The 14,880-nt window shown below is 37.0% G+C and overlaps 1 protein-coding gene across 6 annotated transcripts in view; it reads right to left on the bottom strand.

Moving 5' to 3' along the window:
- The window catches only part of ADGRB3 (adhesion G protein-coupled receptor B3), an 880,860-nt gene that overhangs the window by 488,886 nt on the left and 377,094 nt on the right, over window positions 1–14,880 (bottom strand). For all 6 annotated transcript variants that reach the window (XM_063442965.1, XM_063442970.1, XM_063442966.1 and 3 more), the window contains one exon: window positions 2,727–2,891. In XM_063442965.1, the coding sequence (XP_063299035.1) occupies window positions 2,727–2,891 (165 nt within the window). The remainder of the gene's footprint in view (window positions 1–2,726; window positions 2,892–14,880) is intronic.

The following is a 14,880-nucleotide window of genomic DNA, read 5'->3' as shown; positions in this document are numbered from 1 at the left end:
TCGTAAATGGTGAGCTACTGATCAGTGGCAACAAGTCCAACACTTTCTGTTTCAACCCTTCACACTCTGACGACTGATGTGGAGGGGGATGAGATCACCAGAACAGAAGAATTCAGGGTTAAACCCCTGGAGGTAAGCTGGAACCTTCTGCCCAGGAACCTTCTGGCACCATAGCAACTTTATTTTCCTTTAATGGCATTTAGATTATTGTATTGCATTCACTTGCAAAGTTTGTATAGGTCTTATATGTGGCTGAATTTGCAATTCTCATCTGTTCAACTCTAATGGCTGATTGATCTTGTGGGTGATTACATTTATATATCTTGAATTATAAAATATGTGTTAAGACTAAAATGTATACATGTCTAAATTGAATACATTTTTTAAGGTTACTGTTGTTATTATATGCATTATACAGTGCCATAAGGGATGTAATAAAGTAAAATGTGTAACAATCCTTTGGGGTATTCTGCCTAGTTGTACATTGAAAGTATTATATAGTAAAACAGAAACTGTAACTACTGATGCATGTTTTTCTACAGTTATTTAAATAAACATTCTAAACAATACAGTCACTCCTTAATTAAGTGATTTTGGGGCATAACTGCAGTTTTGCAGTTGAAAATAAGCCATTTCTTATAAATGACAGTGTTTACATTTTGCACTTTCCACACATTCTAGTTGCTGTCACATAGAAATGCTGTGTACAACCAGTACTTTTCTATGAGACGCATTGGATTTACAAGTTCATGTTGAGAAACCCTAAATTTGCAATCAGGGTTTGTTTCCACATATGTACCATGTGTCCTCAGTGCCTTTATATGAGAAGCATTTTATTGAATGAACATCATCATACTTGCTGATTTCAAGAATTGTACTTCTCTTTGTTAGAGATCTCTCTGTCTGTCTTATAGTTCATATTTTGACATATTTTCTAAGAATCCCTTACGGGACAAAATTTGTTTCTTGATAGGTTTCCCAGATGTATTGAGTTATATGCCCATGGATGGATCTGGAACACAATTAAGGTCACCATAAATGATGAAATTACCTTACCTCAAAGATTTTATTGTAATCAAGTGCTTAATGCAGAAATTAAGATTTCTAAGTGAACCCTATACAATGACTATAAATACTTGTTCATTATTTATTGATGAATTAATCAAAGTCCTAAAATATGAACTAAAATGCTAAAAATAAAATGTCAATTAAATAGGTAAATCTATTCCATGTATTCTTGCTAAATTTATAGTCATGCTCAATCCTCACAAATATCAATAATACATTAAGAATAACTAAAAATAAAATTGAAAGTAAAATAGTGTTGACATGAACATGAAATGCAAAAGTTATACCTATTTACATGCAGATATCATCACAACTCTGTGACAGAAAAGGTATCTACTTTAAAGTGCTTCATAGAATGTATATTTTCATGAACCGGGATGGAATCTATTTGTCTATGTAGGGAATACCCTTGATGTTGTATGTCTTACATGCATAGTCACAAGGTTGTTGCTGATATCATTGTTGATAGCCATGTGAATGATTGTTTGAGGGCAGCTTGCAGACTAAAACTTTTTTAAACAATTATTACCTGTTTCATGTGTTTTAAACATGTGAGAATAACCCAATGAGTGTTTCTTATACTGACAGAGTATTATAAAGAAGTGTTACAAGATTTTGCTACATAGATTTCGATGGAGAGGTGACTGAGCAATTAGACATAACTAAAATGATACTTGCAATATCTATCCATCTATCTACCTACCTACCTATCTCTCTGTATCTTTCTATCTATCTATCTATCTATCTATCTATCTATCTATCTTTCTAAAGCAATACTTTCAAGTTAATGTTAACAAGAAAATATAAGGTGACCTTTGACAAAAAAAAAACAGAATTGAGGAGATCATGATCTAATTTGAACAACAACAACAACAACAATACTGGAGCTGTTGATATCGAAAGGGGAACAACAGTTATGGGGATCTTACTAATTATTAGCAAAAAAAAAAATCTCTAGAGCATAACCTAGCTGACTTTTAATAAGCCTCGTAAACCGGTGAAGCAATATACACATATTTTCATTGTTAATAGCCTCACAGGTCACACAAAGGTCGGCTGTGCTTTTGGTTATCACTCACTAATGTGCATTTGTCTTGTTTTCTGACAACATAATGTTTCCGCGATATAAAATGCATGTTAACGCCTGCATCATAATTAATTTCAATAATAATGACCCTCGGGAATGAGGATGTCTATTTTATAATTATGTAAATAGAAATCTGACAACAACATAAAGCATACAAAGAGTTCATGTAAATGATACGTTTCCATCTCCAAATTGTTACAGAGTATAGCCATAAACCATGGAAGAGATACCCATTTAATAAAATAATTGCAAAAAGCTTAAAGAGTTGCTTTCATCAAATTCTATGCTAAATGGATACATTTATTGATGCAGTATACTCAGAGCAGATTATTTGTTGCATCAGCCTCATATTGTACCTTTTCAGTAATATCAAAATGTTTCACGCATTAAAATTGATGGTATCATTGTAGTCATAAAAATACAATAACTTGTGTTATGAAAACCTATTAAAGTGATACATCCCCACAATCATATTCCCTTTATGTCTATAAAAACTACATGAGGTAATATAATGGTTTTCATAACATTCCCTAAAGAAATGGCATTTATTAAAGACTGACCAAACATTTACCTGTACATTCCTGATTATGACATTCTCGAGTTTCACTGTAAGGCCCTTTGCAATCAGAACCACCATGTGATGCTGGAGAGCATTCCCTCTGCCGTTTCTGTGTACCATTGGAACAGGTCACTGAGCACTGGCTCCATGAACTCCATTCTTGCCATAGTCCATCAACTGAAAATCAGAAATTAAACATTGTGAGATTAAGAATTGTAACGCCATGCTGAATCAGATTATCAGAGAATATTTAGAATTATGTATCTAGTGTATACTAGACTATGTAGGATGCGCAATGACACTTTATTTCAGTATGAAAAAATATGAGATTATTTATGCATGAATTGGTAACTTGGTGGTCTATTTTTTATATTTTTGGGCTCAACATTATAGGATGATAATATATTATCTAATTAGCTTGAGAGATATTCTCTTATCCTGACAGAGTAATATAAAAAAGTGTTGCAAGATGTTGCTACCTAGATTTAGTTGGAGAGGAGATTGAGGAATTAGAGTTAACTAAAACGATACTTGCAATATCTATCTATCTATCTATCTATCTACCTATCTACCTATCTTCCTATCTACCTGTCTGTTTGTCTGTTTGTCTGTTTGTCTGTTTGTCTGTTTGTCTGTCTGTCTATCTATCTACCTTTCTATCTGTAAATTAACTGTTAACAATGGTGATTTATTGTATAATTATGATAGTTACACAATAATTTATTGTGTTAAAAAAATTGTGTGTGATTGTAAAAAAAATGTGTTTAAAGGTGAGATAATGTGAATAAATAATCTGAACAACTTCTACAAAAGTTCTGTGCGTTTTCCCAATGCACCACACCAAATGCAATGTAACACAAACAATACAAGGAACAAAATTCTCTGATATAATAAAATAAAGATTGAACTGTTTAGCCTCAACTCAAAGGATCATGCCTAGAGGAAACCAGACACCACTCATCACATGCAAAATACCATCCCATGTAAAATAATGTGAATAAATAATGTGAACAACTGCTGCAACAATTGTCTGGACTTTCCCAATGCATCGTACCAAACAGAACATAATACAAACAATATATACTATCAAAACAAATCCCATGAGAGCTAAGTGCTAAAATTAAACTTATCTAGAGATATGGATAAAGTAAAAGCATAAAAAAAAAAAGGAAAAAAGGAAAAGAATATAAATGGTAAAAAGCATGTGGATCATGAGAATAGTACACTCACATGGGAAAGAGCCAACAAAAGATCAGCTCTTCAAGGCAACACACAACCTGCTTCCATCAATATCACAACACAGACCCATAAGTATAAAACAGAACAGAGACTCCTATAGTGCAAAACTTTAAATATCTGTATACTAGAATCACAGCACAGGCATCAGCTCACCTTTTGAGAGTGGACATACACATAATACTAATATGGGTAGCACTATCCCATTTTGGTAACATGAAGGAGCAACACATAGAGTTCATGGAGTAAATATAAAGTGTATCAATATATATTGCAGTAAATCAAAATACACATAATAAATAAAATTAAAACATTAAAATCCATGGAGTGTTTTGATATTTTAACATATTGAAAATATCATTCTAAAATGTTAGGCCTCAATTTAATATAGTTATGGATAAGATTTTCAAATGATTTGAATAGTTTAAAATCATTTTTGGATAAACTTTTCACATGATTTTACAATATGAAAAACTTTTTAAATATTATTTTATATATTTACATTTTTTTGATATATTGCTATATTTTATATATTATATATGTTTTGATATTTTAATTACCTGTGCAATATTAACCCAACGGTTAAGCAAGATGGTGGTAGCATAATGCATTGGGAGACAGGTCATGGTTGAGGGAAAGCTGAATGCAACAAAATAGAGAGGTATCCTTAATTAAAACTTGCTCTATAGATTTAAGGGCATCAACATGAGCTTACAGTCTATAGGAGGTGGGGTATAAAACACATTAGGACAGGAATTAGCAATCAAATAAGGTGAGAGTGAAGCAGAGCTGGAGGAGAGAGTAGAGTACTACCCTTTAGGAGAGAGCAAGAGACAGGTATGTAAGGTAGAGGTTACTCTGGGAGGCCATAAGCTTTCCTAAAGAGATGGGTTTTAAGGCACTTCTTAAATGATTGAAGAATAGGGGAGAGTCTGATGGCAGTAGGCAGGCTATTCCACAGGAAGGGAGCCACCCGTGAGAAGTCCTGCACGCGTGAGTTGGCCGTATGGGTGCGAGCAGTGGATAGGAGAAGGTCACGGGCAGAGTGGGGAGACCAAGAAGGGGCATACCTATGGATCAGTGAAGAGATATAAGAGGGGCTAGAATTGTTCAGTGCTTTATAGGTATGGGTTAGCACTTTCAATTGACTCCTATAGGATGCAGGAAGCCAATGTAAGGACTGACAGAGGTGTGAGGTGTGAGAGGATCGACTAGAGAGGAAAATCAGTCTGGCGGTAGCATTCATTACAGACTGTAGAGTGGCAATACAACTTTTGGGAAGACCAATCAGGAGAGGGTTATAATAATCCATGTGGGAAATTACTAGAGTATGGACAAGCTCCTTGGTAACATCTTGCGTAAGAAAAGGGCGGATGAGGGCTATATTTTTTAAGATGGAATCTACAGGATTTGGCAACATACTGGATGTGAGGCTCAAAGGTGAGGCCAGAGTCAAGTATGACGCCAAGACAGTGCGCTTGCAAGGATGAACTTATGTAGATACCACTAACTTGAAGGCAGAGCGAAAGAGGAGGACCATTATTAGGAGGAGGAAAGACATGGAGCTTAGTTTTAGAGAGATTGAGTTTCAAAAAGCGGGAGGACATCCAGTCAGAGATGGAAGAAAAGCAAGAAGTGACACATTGCAGGACGACAGGGGAGAGGTCCAGGAGCAGAGATATATCTTGGTGTCATCAGCATACTGGTGGTAGTGGAATCGAAAAAAGGTAATAAGTTTGCCAAGAGAGCCAGTATAAAAAAAGATAGAAGGGGACCAAGGACAGAGCCTTGGGGGACTCCAACCAAGACAGGACGAGGGGAGGAGGTATCATTAGAAAAGGTGACACTGAATGAGCGTTGGGAGAGATAAGTCACAGAGAACAAGTGATTGAAGAGTTTGAAGAAGGAGAGCATGATCAATGTTGTCAAAGGCAGCAGAGAGGTCAAGATGAATTAGGGTTGAAGGTTCTCCTTTCATTGGGACAATGAGCATAAGCATACAGCCAAGACAATGCCAGAGTGGTTTAGTGATAACTCTGTTAATGTCTTTGAGTGATCCAGTTGGTACTCGGACTTGAACACATTTAAACATCTCTGGACAGAACTAAAACTGGCTGTATGTCCAACCCCACAGAGCTTGAGAGTATCTGCAGAGATGAATGGCAAAAATCACCCAAATCTTGGTGTGCAAAGCTTGTCTCATCATGCCAAAAAAGACTTGAGGCTGTAGTCGCTGCCAAAGCTGCTTCAACTCAGTGCTGAGTTAAAGGCATTAATACTGATATCAATGTGATATTTTATTTTTTTCTGTTTTATATGTTTGCAACCATGTCAAAAATCTTAAACTTTGCTTTGTCATCATGGGGTTTTGAGTGTAGGTTGATGTAAAAACAAATTATACAAATTAACTGTAGCAACTGAATACACGTTAATGTTATATTTCAGTTTTTTTTTCTCTTTAATAAATTTGCAATGGTGTCAGAAATCTTTTATTTGCTTTGCTGTTATGAAGTATTGAATGTAGGTTAAAGTGAAACAAATATAATAACATTAACTGCAGCATAAGACTCAAACATATAAAATTTAGAAAACAATTAAGGGGTCTGAATACTTTGTAAATGAACCGTATAAATACACTACATTGAGGCTTTAGTAAGCTTCAGATATTGCAACAGTTTTTAACACCCCTAACAGTTGGGAACCCTGTTAATATGTCACAACACATTGAAATCTCAAGAGATAACAACAGTACTTTAAGAAAATTAGCTAGAAAATAGCTTTTTTATCTTGTTTGCTTTCATGTGTACAATAAACTCTTTTTTCCCTCCTCCTTGCATTTCCAAGATAGTGCCATAGATGAGAAAGTGCTTAGAAAGTCTACTTTTTTATCTTTGTTTATTTTTAGTATTTTGGGGATGTAACAAAGTCTGGTGTACATTTCACCATCATTCATTTGAATTCAGTTGAATAATTGCCAACAAGCAGAAAAGTATTGCGAAATACCATAAAAGTTCAATACAACAATAAAGCACAAAATGGTATTACGGTTTTCTATCACATCCTATAATAAACACATAATAAATGCTTTATTTGCACATAATGTTAACAGTGTGGAATTTATGCATACACACCGAGAAGGTACAAGACTATTTTATAATATGAAGAGTAAAGCATATCCCTATTTCTTAGGCTGTAAATGGAGTCAGTACAGCTGCTATTTTGTAACCTGAAATAAAACTTAGAACCTATTACCACATGTTGCTATCCTAATCCATCCTCTGTAGGACTGACTGATATATGTTTATGCCAGCTGGCCTCAATACCTACAAACAATTTCTGTTGGCAGATTATGATTATGCCCATGTGTTATACTGGCCCCTTGCCAGTCATTTGGCCCCTTTGTTTTTCAAATATCTAGAAAGCAAACAAAGATGAATATCATAGCTAAGTCTATGACATGTATGATGCCTTTCCAATGTGTAGATATTGCTAAAAATATAATAAACAACTAGGAAAAAATACATATGAATAAAACAAATTCACATTATTTTTCTATTGCTTTCCTGCCACTTTATGTGAGTTTTTGTTATCATATGAAAAGCAATAATAACTCCATTCAAGCATTTTTTGCTTATAATTAATTTCTTATTTTTCCTAAATGTATGAATATGCCATAAATTCACCAACTCCATAAAGAATGTAAGAATGTTCTATGCAGTCTAAAACTTGACAATTATAATTTAGTGTAGCACTGAAAGTAACTAATATAACATATATATATATATATATATATATATATATATATATATATATATATATATATATATATATATATATATTAGTGTACTAGGCATAAACAGAAATCTAAGTAGTTACAAATGCACACTCATTGCGGCACCTCTGCCATGTTTGTAGTGTACTCAAGAATATGGAATAAAAGAAGTGTGAATCTTAATGTGCTACTCTATGGTTGCACCTATGTGCTATGTTCAGTTCTTGGTAGTAGTATAGGATACCATAGTAGGTTTGCAATAACTATTTTTTTTAAATGTCCTTTTTTTCTTGTTAAAAGACATAAAAACTGTTTCATAAATAATGTGATAATATCCGGATAATTACTCAAACATTTGCACGTGTACCTGCGGCATTTCTGCAACATTGCCAGTACACTTTTCTGCATCATAGGACAGATGCAGGCCAATCACATGAGTTTTTGGGCTATTTAAGCCCTCCCTGCATTCTCTACTTTGTTTTGGACAGCGATCTCAGTTGTCTCAACTGGAATCTGTTGAAACCACTTCCCCAACTTGGCGGTCACTGCCCCGAGTGTTCCTATCACAACTGGGGCTACTACTGCATTCACTTTTCACATCCTTTCAAGATCATCTTTCTGTACTTGTTATTTGTCCACATTCTCATGTTCCTTCTTCCTGATGTTAGTCGCATGGTATTGTAACATTCACCACAATAGCAGCATTCTGTTCCTTGTCTACCACCATGATGTCAGGTTGGCTGGCCAATAATTGCATGGCTGTCTGGATCTGAAAGTTCCACAGGTTCCCTGGCCTGTCATTCTCAACTACCATTTGTGGCATCTCCCACGTGGACCTGGGCAGGTCCAGCCCATATTCTGTACATATGTTTTGGTACACAATCCCAGCAACTTGATTGTGTCTCTCAGTATAAGTTGTTCCTGTTAACATCTTGCACCCAGCTATTATGTGCCAGATTGTCTCAGGGGTCTCCTTGCACAGTCTGGATCATGCATGGTGTGGGAGACCCTCGATTCAATTAATCTGGTGCTGAGTGCCTGTTTCTGTGCCCTGTTCCTGTGCTGCTAGGATTAGTGCCCTCATGCTGCCTTTCAGTTCTGCCTTTTCCAACTAGTGGAACACACACACACACACACACATATATATATATATATATATATATATATATATATATATGTATATATATATATATATATATATATATATATATGCACACACACACACACACACACACACACATTTACATACATATGTATTCAGTGGGTTTTATATTAGTAATAGCAGCATAAATATTTCTACACATTTGTTATGCGCTACACATTTTTATAATAACATACAATAATAAAATCAATTTTCAAACTATACTCAGAAATATAAATTGCCAGATTTTTTAAATACTAGAAAAGGACAATATTGTAATGTGTTATGTGTAAATTTATTAATTGTAAAGGAAATTAAGCAATTACATTTGAAAGAGCAAATAAAACAGCAATTCCTTTCCTAAACTTCAGACAGCTATCTTTTTTTCAGCTAAGGGCTATAATTGGTAGGTGGCCCACTGGGTATTGTCCTGCCGCTACTTATGTGTAATTTTGTTAAGGTATTGGTCATGAGATTAAGTCAGATTTTGTTCTGTTTAGCATTTTAATACACAATCTTTCACAAATTAAGCAAATAGAGCTAATGGCATCCACAATAAAATCAAACATACTCACACACAACAACCCAGTAAAATGTACAGGTCTTCTAACAGACAGCCAATAGAATGCAGACCTACTTTTAAAAAACTGTAAAACCTGTAAAACCTGCCAACCTGTAAAAAATATAGCCACTGACAACCATTTTATATAAACAGGTTCACACACAGCCATGCAGTAAAACACAGAAGGATGCTAATAGCCTGCCATAAAAATAATGAGTCTCATTCATTGCCACAGAAAAAAATAGGACAACAACTCTCATAGAGTCATAGGTGCAAGAAACAAACAGAACTCATATTAAACACCAAATCTTACACACATCTGCCCACTAAAACCATACCACAAAAGTAAAATACACAAACCACTGAATTATGGTTATTTGCTCAATTGGAAAACTTGGACAACTGACAGGTTCTCTAATATCTGAGGAGACTTTGGCCTAAATGTCCAAGCTGGATAGATAGTTGAGTTGGAGGAAACTTCCAATTCAGATGTTTTTTTTTTTATAATTTAAAATACCCTTAATAATAATGATTTAATTATTTAGTAATCTACAATTCAAATTTAACAACAAAGCCAACTGTAAAACATGGACTCACTCAGATATAGATAGCCGGACAGACTTAAAGGGACACTATAGTCACCAGAACAACTACAGCTTATTGAATTTGTTCTGGTGAGTAGAATCATTACCTTCAGGCTTTTTGCTGTAAGCACTATCTTTTCAGAGAAAATGCAGTGTTTACATTACAGCCTAGTGATAACTTCACTGGCCACTCCTCAGATAGCTGTTAGAGATCCTTCCTGTGTCATGGCTGCCTAAAATGCATTGAAACATTCAGTATCTCCTCCCTCTGCATGCAGACACTGAACTTTCCTCATAGAGATTCATTGATTCAATTTATCTCTATGAGGAGATGCTGATTGGCCAGGGTTGTGTTTGAATCATGCTGGCTCTGCCCCTGATCTGCCTCTTTGTCAGTCTCAGCCAATCTTATGGGGAAGCATTGTGATTGGATCAGGCCACCACTTCTGATGATGTCAGCAGACTGCTTGTTTTTTTTCTGAGGCAAACAAAATGCAGAGTTACAGCTCTGGCTTGAATACAGTAAGATGTTGCTATATTTATGGGGGCATGAGGGGCCCAGGGGGGCTAGATGTGGGTTTTAACACTATAGGGTTAGGAATACATGTTTGTGTTTCTGACCCTATAGTGATCCTTTAAGTTGAGGAGGTCCAGCTGCCGTTTTCAAGCCAGTTGAATAATTTATTAATTTATGTCAAGTTCATAAATTGGATACACTTTTTTAACATGAGATATAGTAGACATATATTTGTTTTTATAGTAATTTTCCTAATTGAAAAAAAAATGACAAGCTACTCCATTATAACATTGTAGGTAGATTCAATATATTATAAAAAACAAATTCACAAATTATACAAACAGGTGTTATTAAATGTATTTTTTTTTTATCTTAACAGATTTAGCTTTGGAACAAGGCACCAACATGCTGTCAGATTTGCATAGTTAGTCCAAAAATAGCCTTTTCACTTTGCCTAATTATAGTTCAGTTTCATACATTTAAACAATATGTCATCCAAGCCAACTATTTTTCTTTTGAATTATATGCATTTTGCATATTTACATTAACATTGTTTTGACCCTAACTTTATCAGAATGTGAAGTAATATGAAATATGTAAGTTTAAACAGGGGTTGTTTTATGTGGGAAGAGAAGATGTTCCAAGGTTGTATAACATTAGTATTATATTTGATGAAGCTTAGGTGTTTATTATTCTAAATAATAGTGGGTAAAAAATATAACCTGCTACAGTGATTTAAATCTACTGCTAAAGCACCACAGGAAGACAATTAAACCTTTGCCACTAGCGTAGGGGTTCTGGTCACAGCCACACAGCTCCATTCATCGACTGATTGAGATGAATTGGGATGTCTGTTAACAAAATGCTGCAGGACCGAGGCAGCAAAATGGATTGTGCATGGCTTTTGCTTAGCCCAGCACTGTATGCATTTGGTCTTAGGCGTGGAGTGGCCAACCCGGATTTTGTTAAAATGTCCTGATGTACAGTTGTGCTCAAAAGTTTGCATACTCTTGCGGAATTGGTAATATATATACAATTTAAAAAAAAAAACACATGAGTGAGCAGGCAAAACACATTTCTTTTATTTCTTATGGGATTCAAATTCATTTGTATGTTATAACAGAATGGCACAATTATAAAACAAAACACGGCAAAAAAAATAAAATTAAATGACACTTGTTCAAAAGTCTGCATAACCTTAGTTCTTAATACTGTGTATTTCGTCAATGACAGCGTACAGTCATTTGTAATAGTTGTCTGTGGGGCCCTTAATTCTTGCAGGTGATATAGTTGCCCATTCATCTTGGCAAAATGCCTCCAGGTCATGCAAAGTCTTTGGTCGGCTTGTAGGAAACGGACGTTTGTGATCCCTCCAGAGTGGCTCGATGATATTAAGGTCAGGAGACAGGGATGTCCACCCTAGAACCTTCACCTTTTTTGCTGTAACCACTGGAGGGTCAACTAGGCATTGTTCTTAGGGTGCTTGTTATGCTGGAAAGTCCAAAAGTGTCCCATGTGCAGCCTTAATGCAGAAGAATGCAAATTGTCTGCCAGTAGTTTCTGGTAACATGTTGCATTCATCTTGCCATCAATTTTCACAAGATTCCCCAAGCCTTTAGACCTCACACACCCCAAATACATCAGTGAGCCACCACTATGCTTCACAGTGGGGATGGTATTCTTTTCACAATATACTTTGTTGACCCTCTCTAAACATAGCGCTTATGGTTGTGACCAAACGGACGTTTGTGATCACTCCAGAGTGGCTCGATGATATTAAGGTCAGGAGACAGGGATGTCCACCCTAGAACCTTCACCTTTTTTGCTGTAACCACTGGAGGGTCAACTAGGCATTGTTCTTAGGGTCCTTGTTATGCTGGAAAGTCCAAAAGTGTCCCATGTGCAGCCTTAATGCAGAAGAATGCAAATTGTCTGCCAGTAGTTTCTGGTAACATGTTGCATTCATCTTGCCATCAATTTTCACAAGATTCCCCAAGCCTTTCGACCTCACACACCCCAAATACATCAGTGAGCCACCACTATGCTTCACAGTGGGGATGGTATTCTTTTCACAATATACTTTGTTGACCCTCTCTAAACATAGCGCTTATGGTTGTGACCACAAAGCTCTATTTCGGTCTCGTCATTTCAAATTACAGTGTGCCAGAAGCTGTGAGGCATGTCAAGGTGTTGTCGGGCATATTGTAACCAGGCTTTTCGTGGCATTGGCACAGTAATGGCTTTTTTCTGACAACTCGACTATGCAGCTAATTTTTCTTCAAGTATCGTTGTGTTATGCTCCTTGAAACAACCACACCATCCCAGCCGGATCCCAGCCTCTAGAGTTCGGCAGCCCAGGTGGTGTAGCGGTAGGCATAGGTATTCCCAGTTCTTCGGAGACAATTCCACGCTTGTGCGTGGTCCTTTTGTGTGACACCAGCAGGGTTCCTGGGGTCCCCCATCTGTACGCAATCCCAGCTGCGCGTAGCTGTAGTGTGATGGGCTGTAGGTATCTACGCCATTGCCGGGTGGCTCTTGTGAGGTCTTGGTAGACCGTGAGCTGGGAGTTCTCAAATGTGTATGGGGTTTTGCCCCTCAGAGCTGTCAGCAAGTGCTCTTTGTCCTGGTGTGACACACAGCAGAGGATAATGTCCCTGGGGGCAGCTGTTGGCATCTTGGTGGTGCCAGGCAGTCTATATGCCCCGTCTATAGTGAATTTTCTAGCCACTGAGGGCAGTAGTACCGAGGCCACTAAACGTCGCCGGTAGTGGGGCAATTCCTCAGCAGTAAATGTGTCAGGGACCCCGCGGATCTTGACATTGTTCCGCCTGTGGCAGTCTTCTAGTGCTGAAAATTACGAGGCTAGTACCTGGTGAGTGGACTGAAGTTTGCTCAGGGAGTCTTTCATGTTGGACATCTCTGTGCGGATGTCCTGTATGTCATCCTCCGTGGCACTGATGCAGTTTGTGACCTGCCGAACGTCCTTTTTTAACAGCCGCTATATCAGCTGCCAGTAATTCTTGTATGTCAAGCAAGTGGGTTTGTAGATCCCAAGGTGTGTGGCGGCTGTGCTATCCAGCTCCAGTGTGGCCTGTGTAACCTTGTGTTCCGTCTTGTCTGAGGGGGTCGCCATGCCCGCGTTCTCTCTGGCAGCCATATTGTTTGGCACCTGTTTCTGTAGCATGGTGCTTATGTCCCAAGAGTCTGGGACATCCCCATGTGAGGGATTTTGCTGTTGCACCTCATGTCTGCCGGAGTGGCTGTGGGGCTCTGTAGATGTTGTAGTGGGACCTCGGTTTCACCGAGAAGCACGTCTCAGCTGGTATAGGCCCGTGCTTTGTAGGCCCCAGACCTGCGCTTAGATTTAAAAAATCTAAAACAGAAAAAGGACACAAATGGCGCTAAGCTAATAAAATCCGGTGCAGCAAAACCACCGAAGTGTAATGTCACCACTTACACTAAAATGTGATAAATTCTGAAAAATAAAGTGATTTGCGCACACAGAAAAGACAAGTGTGAGTTTTACCTCTTACACAGGGTATTCTTGTATGTTCACACTACAAACAGTATGTATCACCTATATACAGGTAAATAAAATACACATAGTGTAAACTGTAAAAAACAATTAATGTTTTAAAAGTGATGTATATCATCAAATTTTCAGAGCCCATTTAAAGTTGGCTCTAGACTTATAACGCTTTTCATCTCACTCTTGAGATATCCAGTATTGGAAAAATGTGTACATCCACAGGAACTTGGAACTGGTAGCTTGCAGTGATGCTCCAAAAAGTCCAAGGCAGGTATGTAGTTAAAAGTGTTTTATTCCAAAAATTATTTTAAAATACAAAATATATATATATACACAGTAAAAAATATATATATATATGAGCAGCACAACGCGTTTCAACCTTTCAGTAGGTCTTTCTCAAGTGCATCTGGTTTTACAATGGGCTCAAAAGTCCTAATATATACCAAACAATCAATTAATTACCTTAATGATACTACACATCTGTGAATATGTTCCCACCCATGTCCAAATATGGTCACAGCCGGAAGTGTTATGCCACACTCAATATGGCTACATTTCCGTCTGTGTACCTCTATCCCCAGCCCCCCCCAACATGTCCGATATTACATTGAGCTATATCAGTCCGTGTGACTCCAATTAGCAATCTTTACGGTCCTCTTTTCGCCGCGTCATTTCCTTTAGTGACGTCGTGATGCGGTCCGATACGTCACTTCCGGTTATAGTTTTTCCGGTCTATCGTGATCTTCCAATCACTTTCGGCGCATAAATGTCCATCATTAAGAAGGGCAAAATGCCAGTAGTTCATATTGCACATAAATAGGAGGA

Source organism: Pelobates fuscus, chromosome 2 (assembly GCF_036172605.1).
Source record: "Pelobates fuscus isolate aPelFus1 chromosome 2, aPelFus1.pri, whole genome shotgun sequence".
Lineage (NCBI taxonomy): Eukaryota > Metazoa > Chordata > Amphibia > Anura > Pelobatidae > Pelobates > Pelobates fuscus.
The sequence above is the reverse complement of the archived record's forward strand: the minus strand, read 5'-3'. Positions and strand labels throughout refer to the sequence as shown.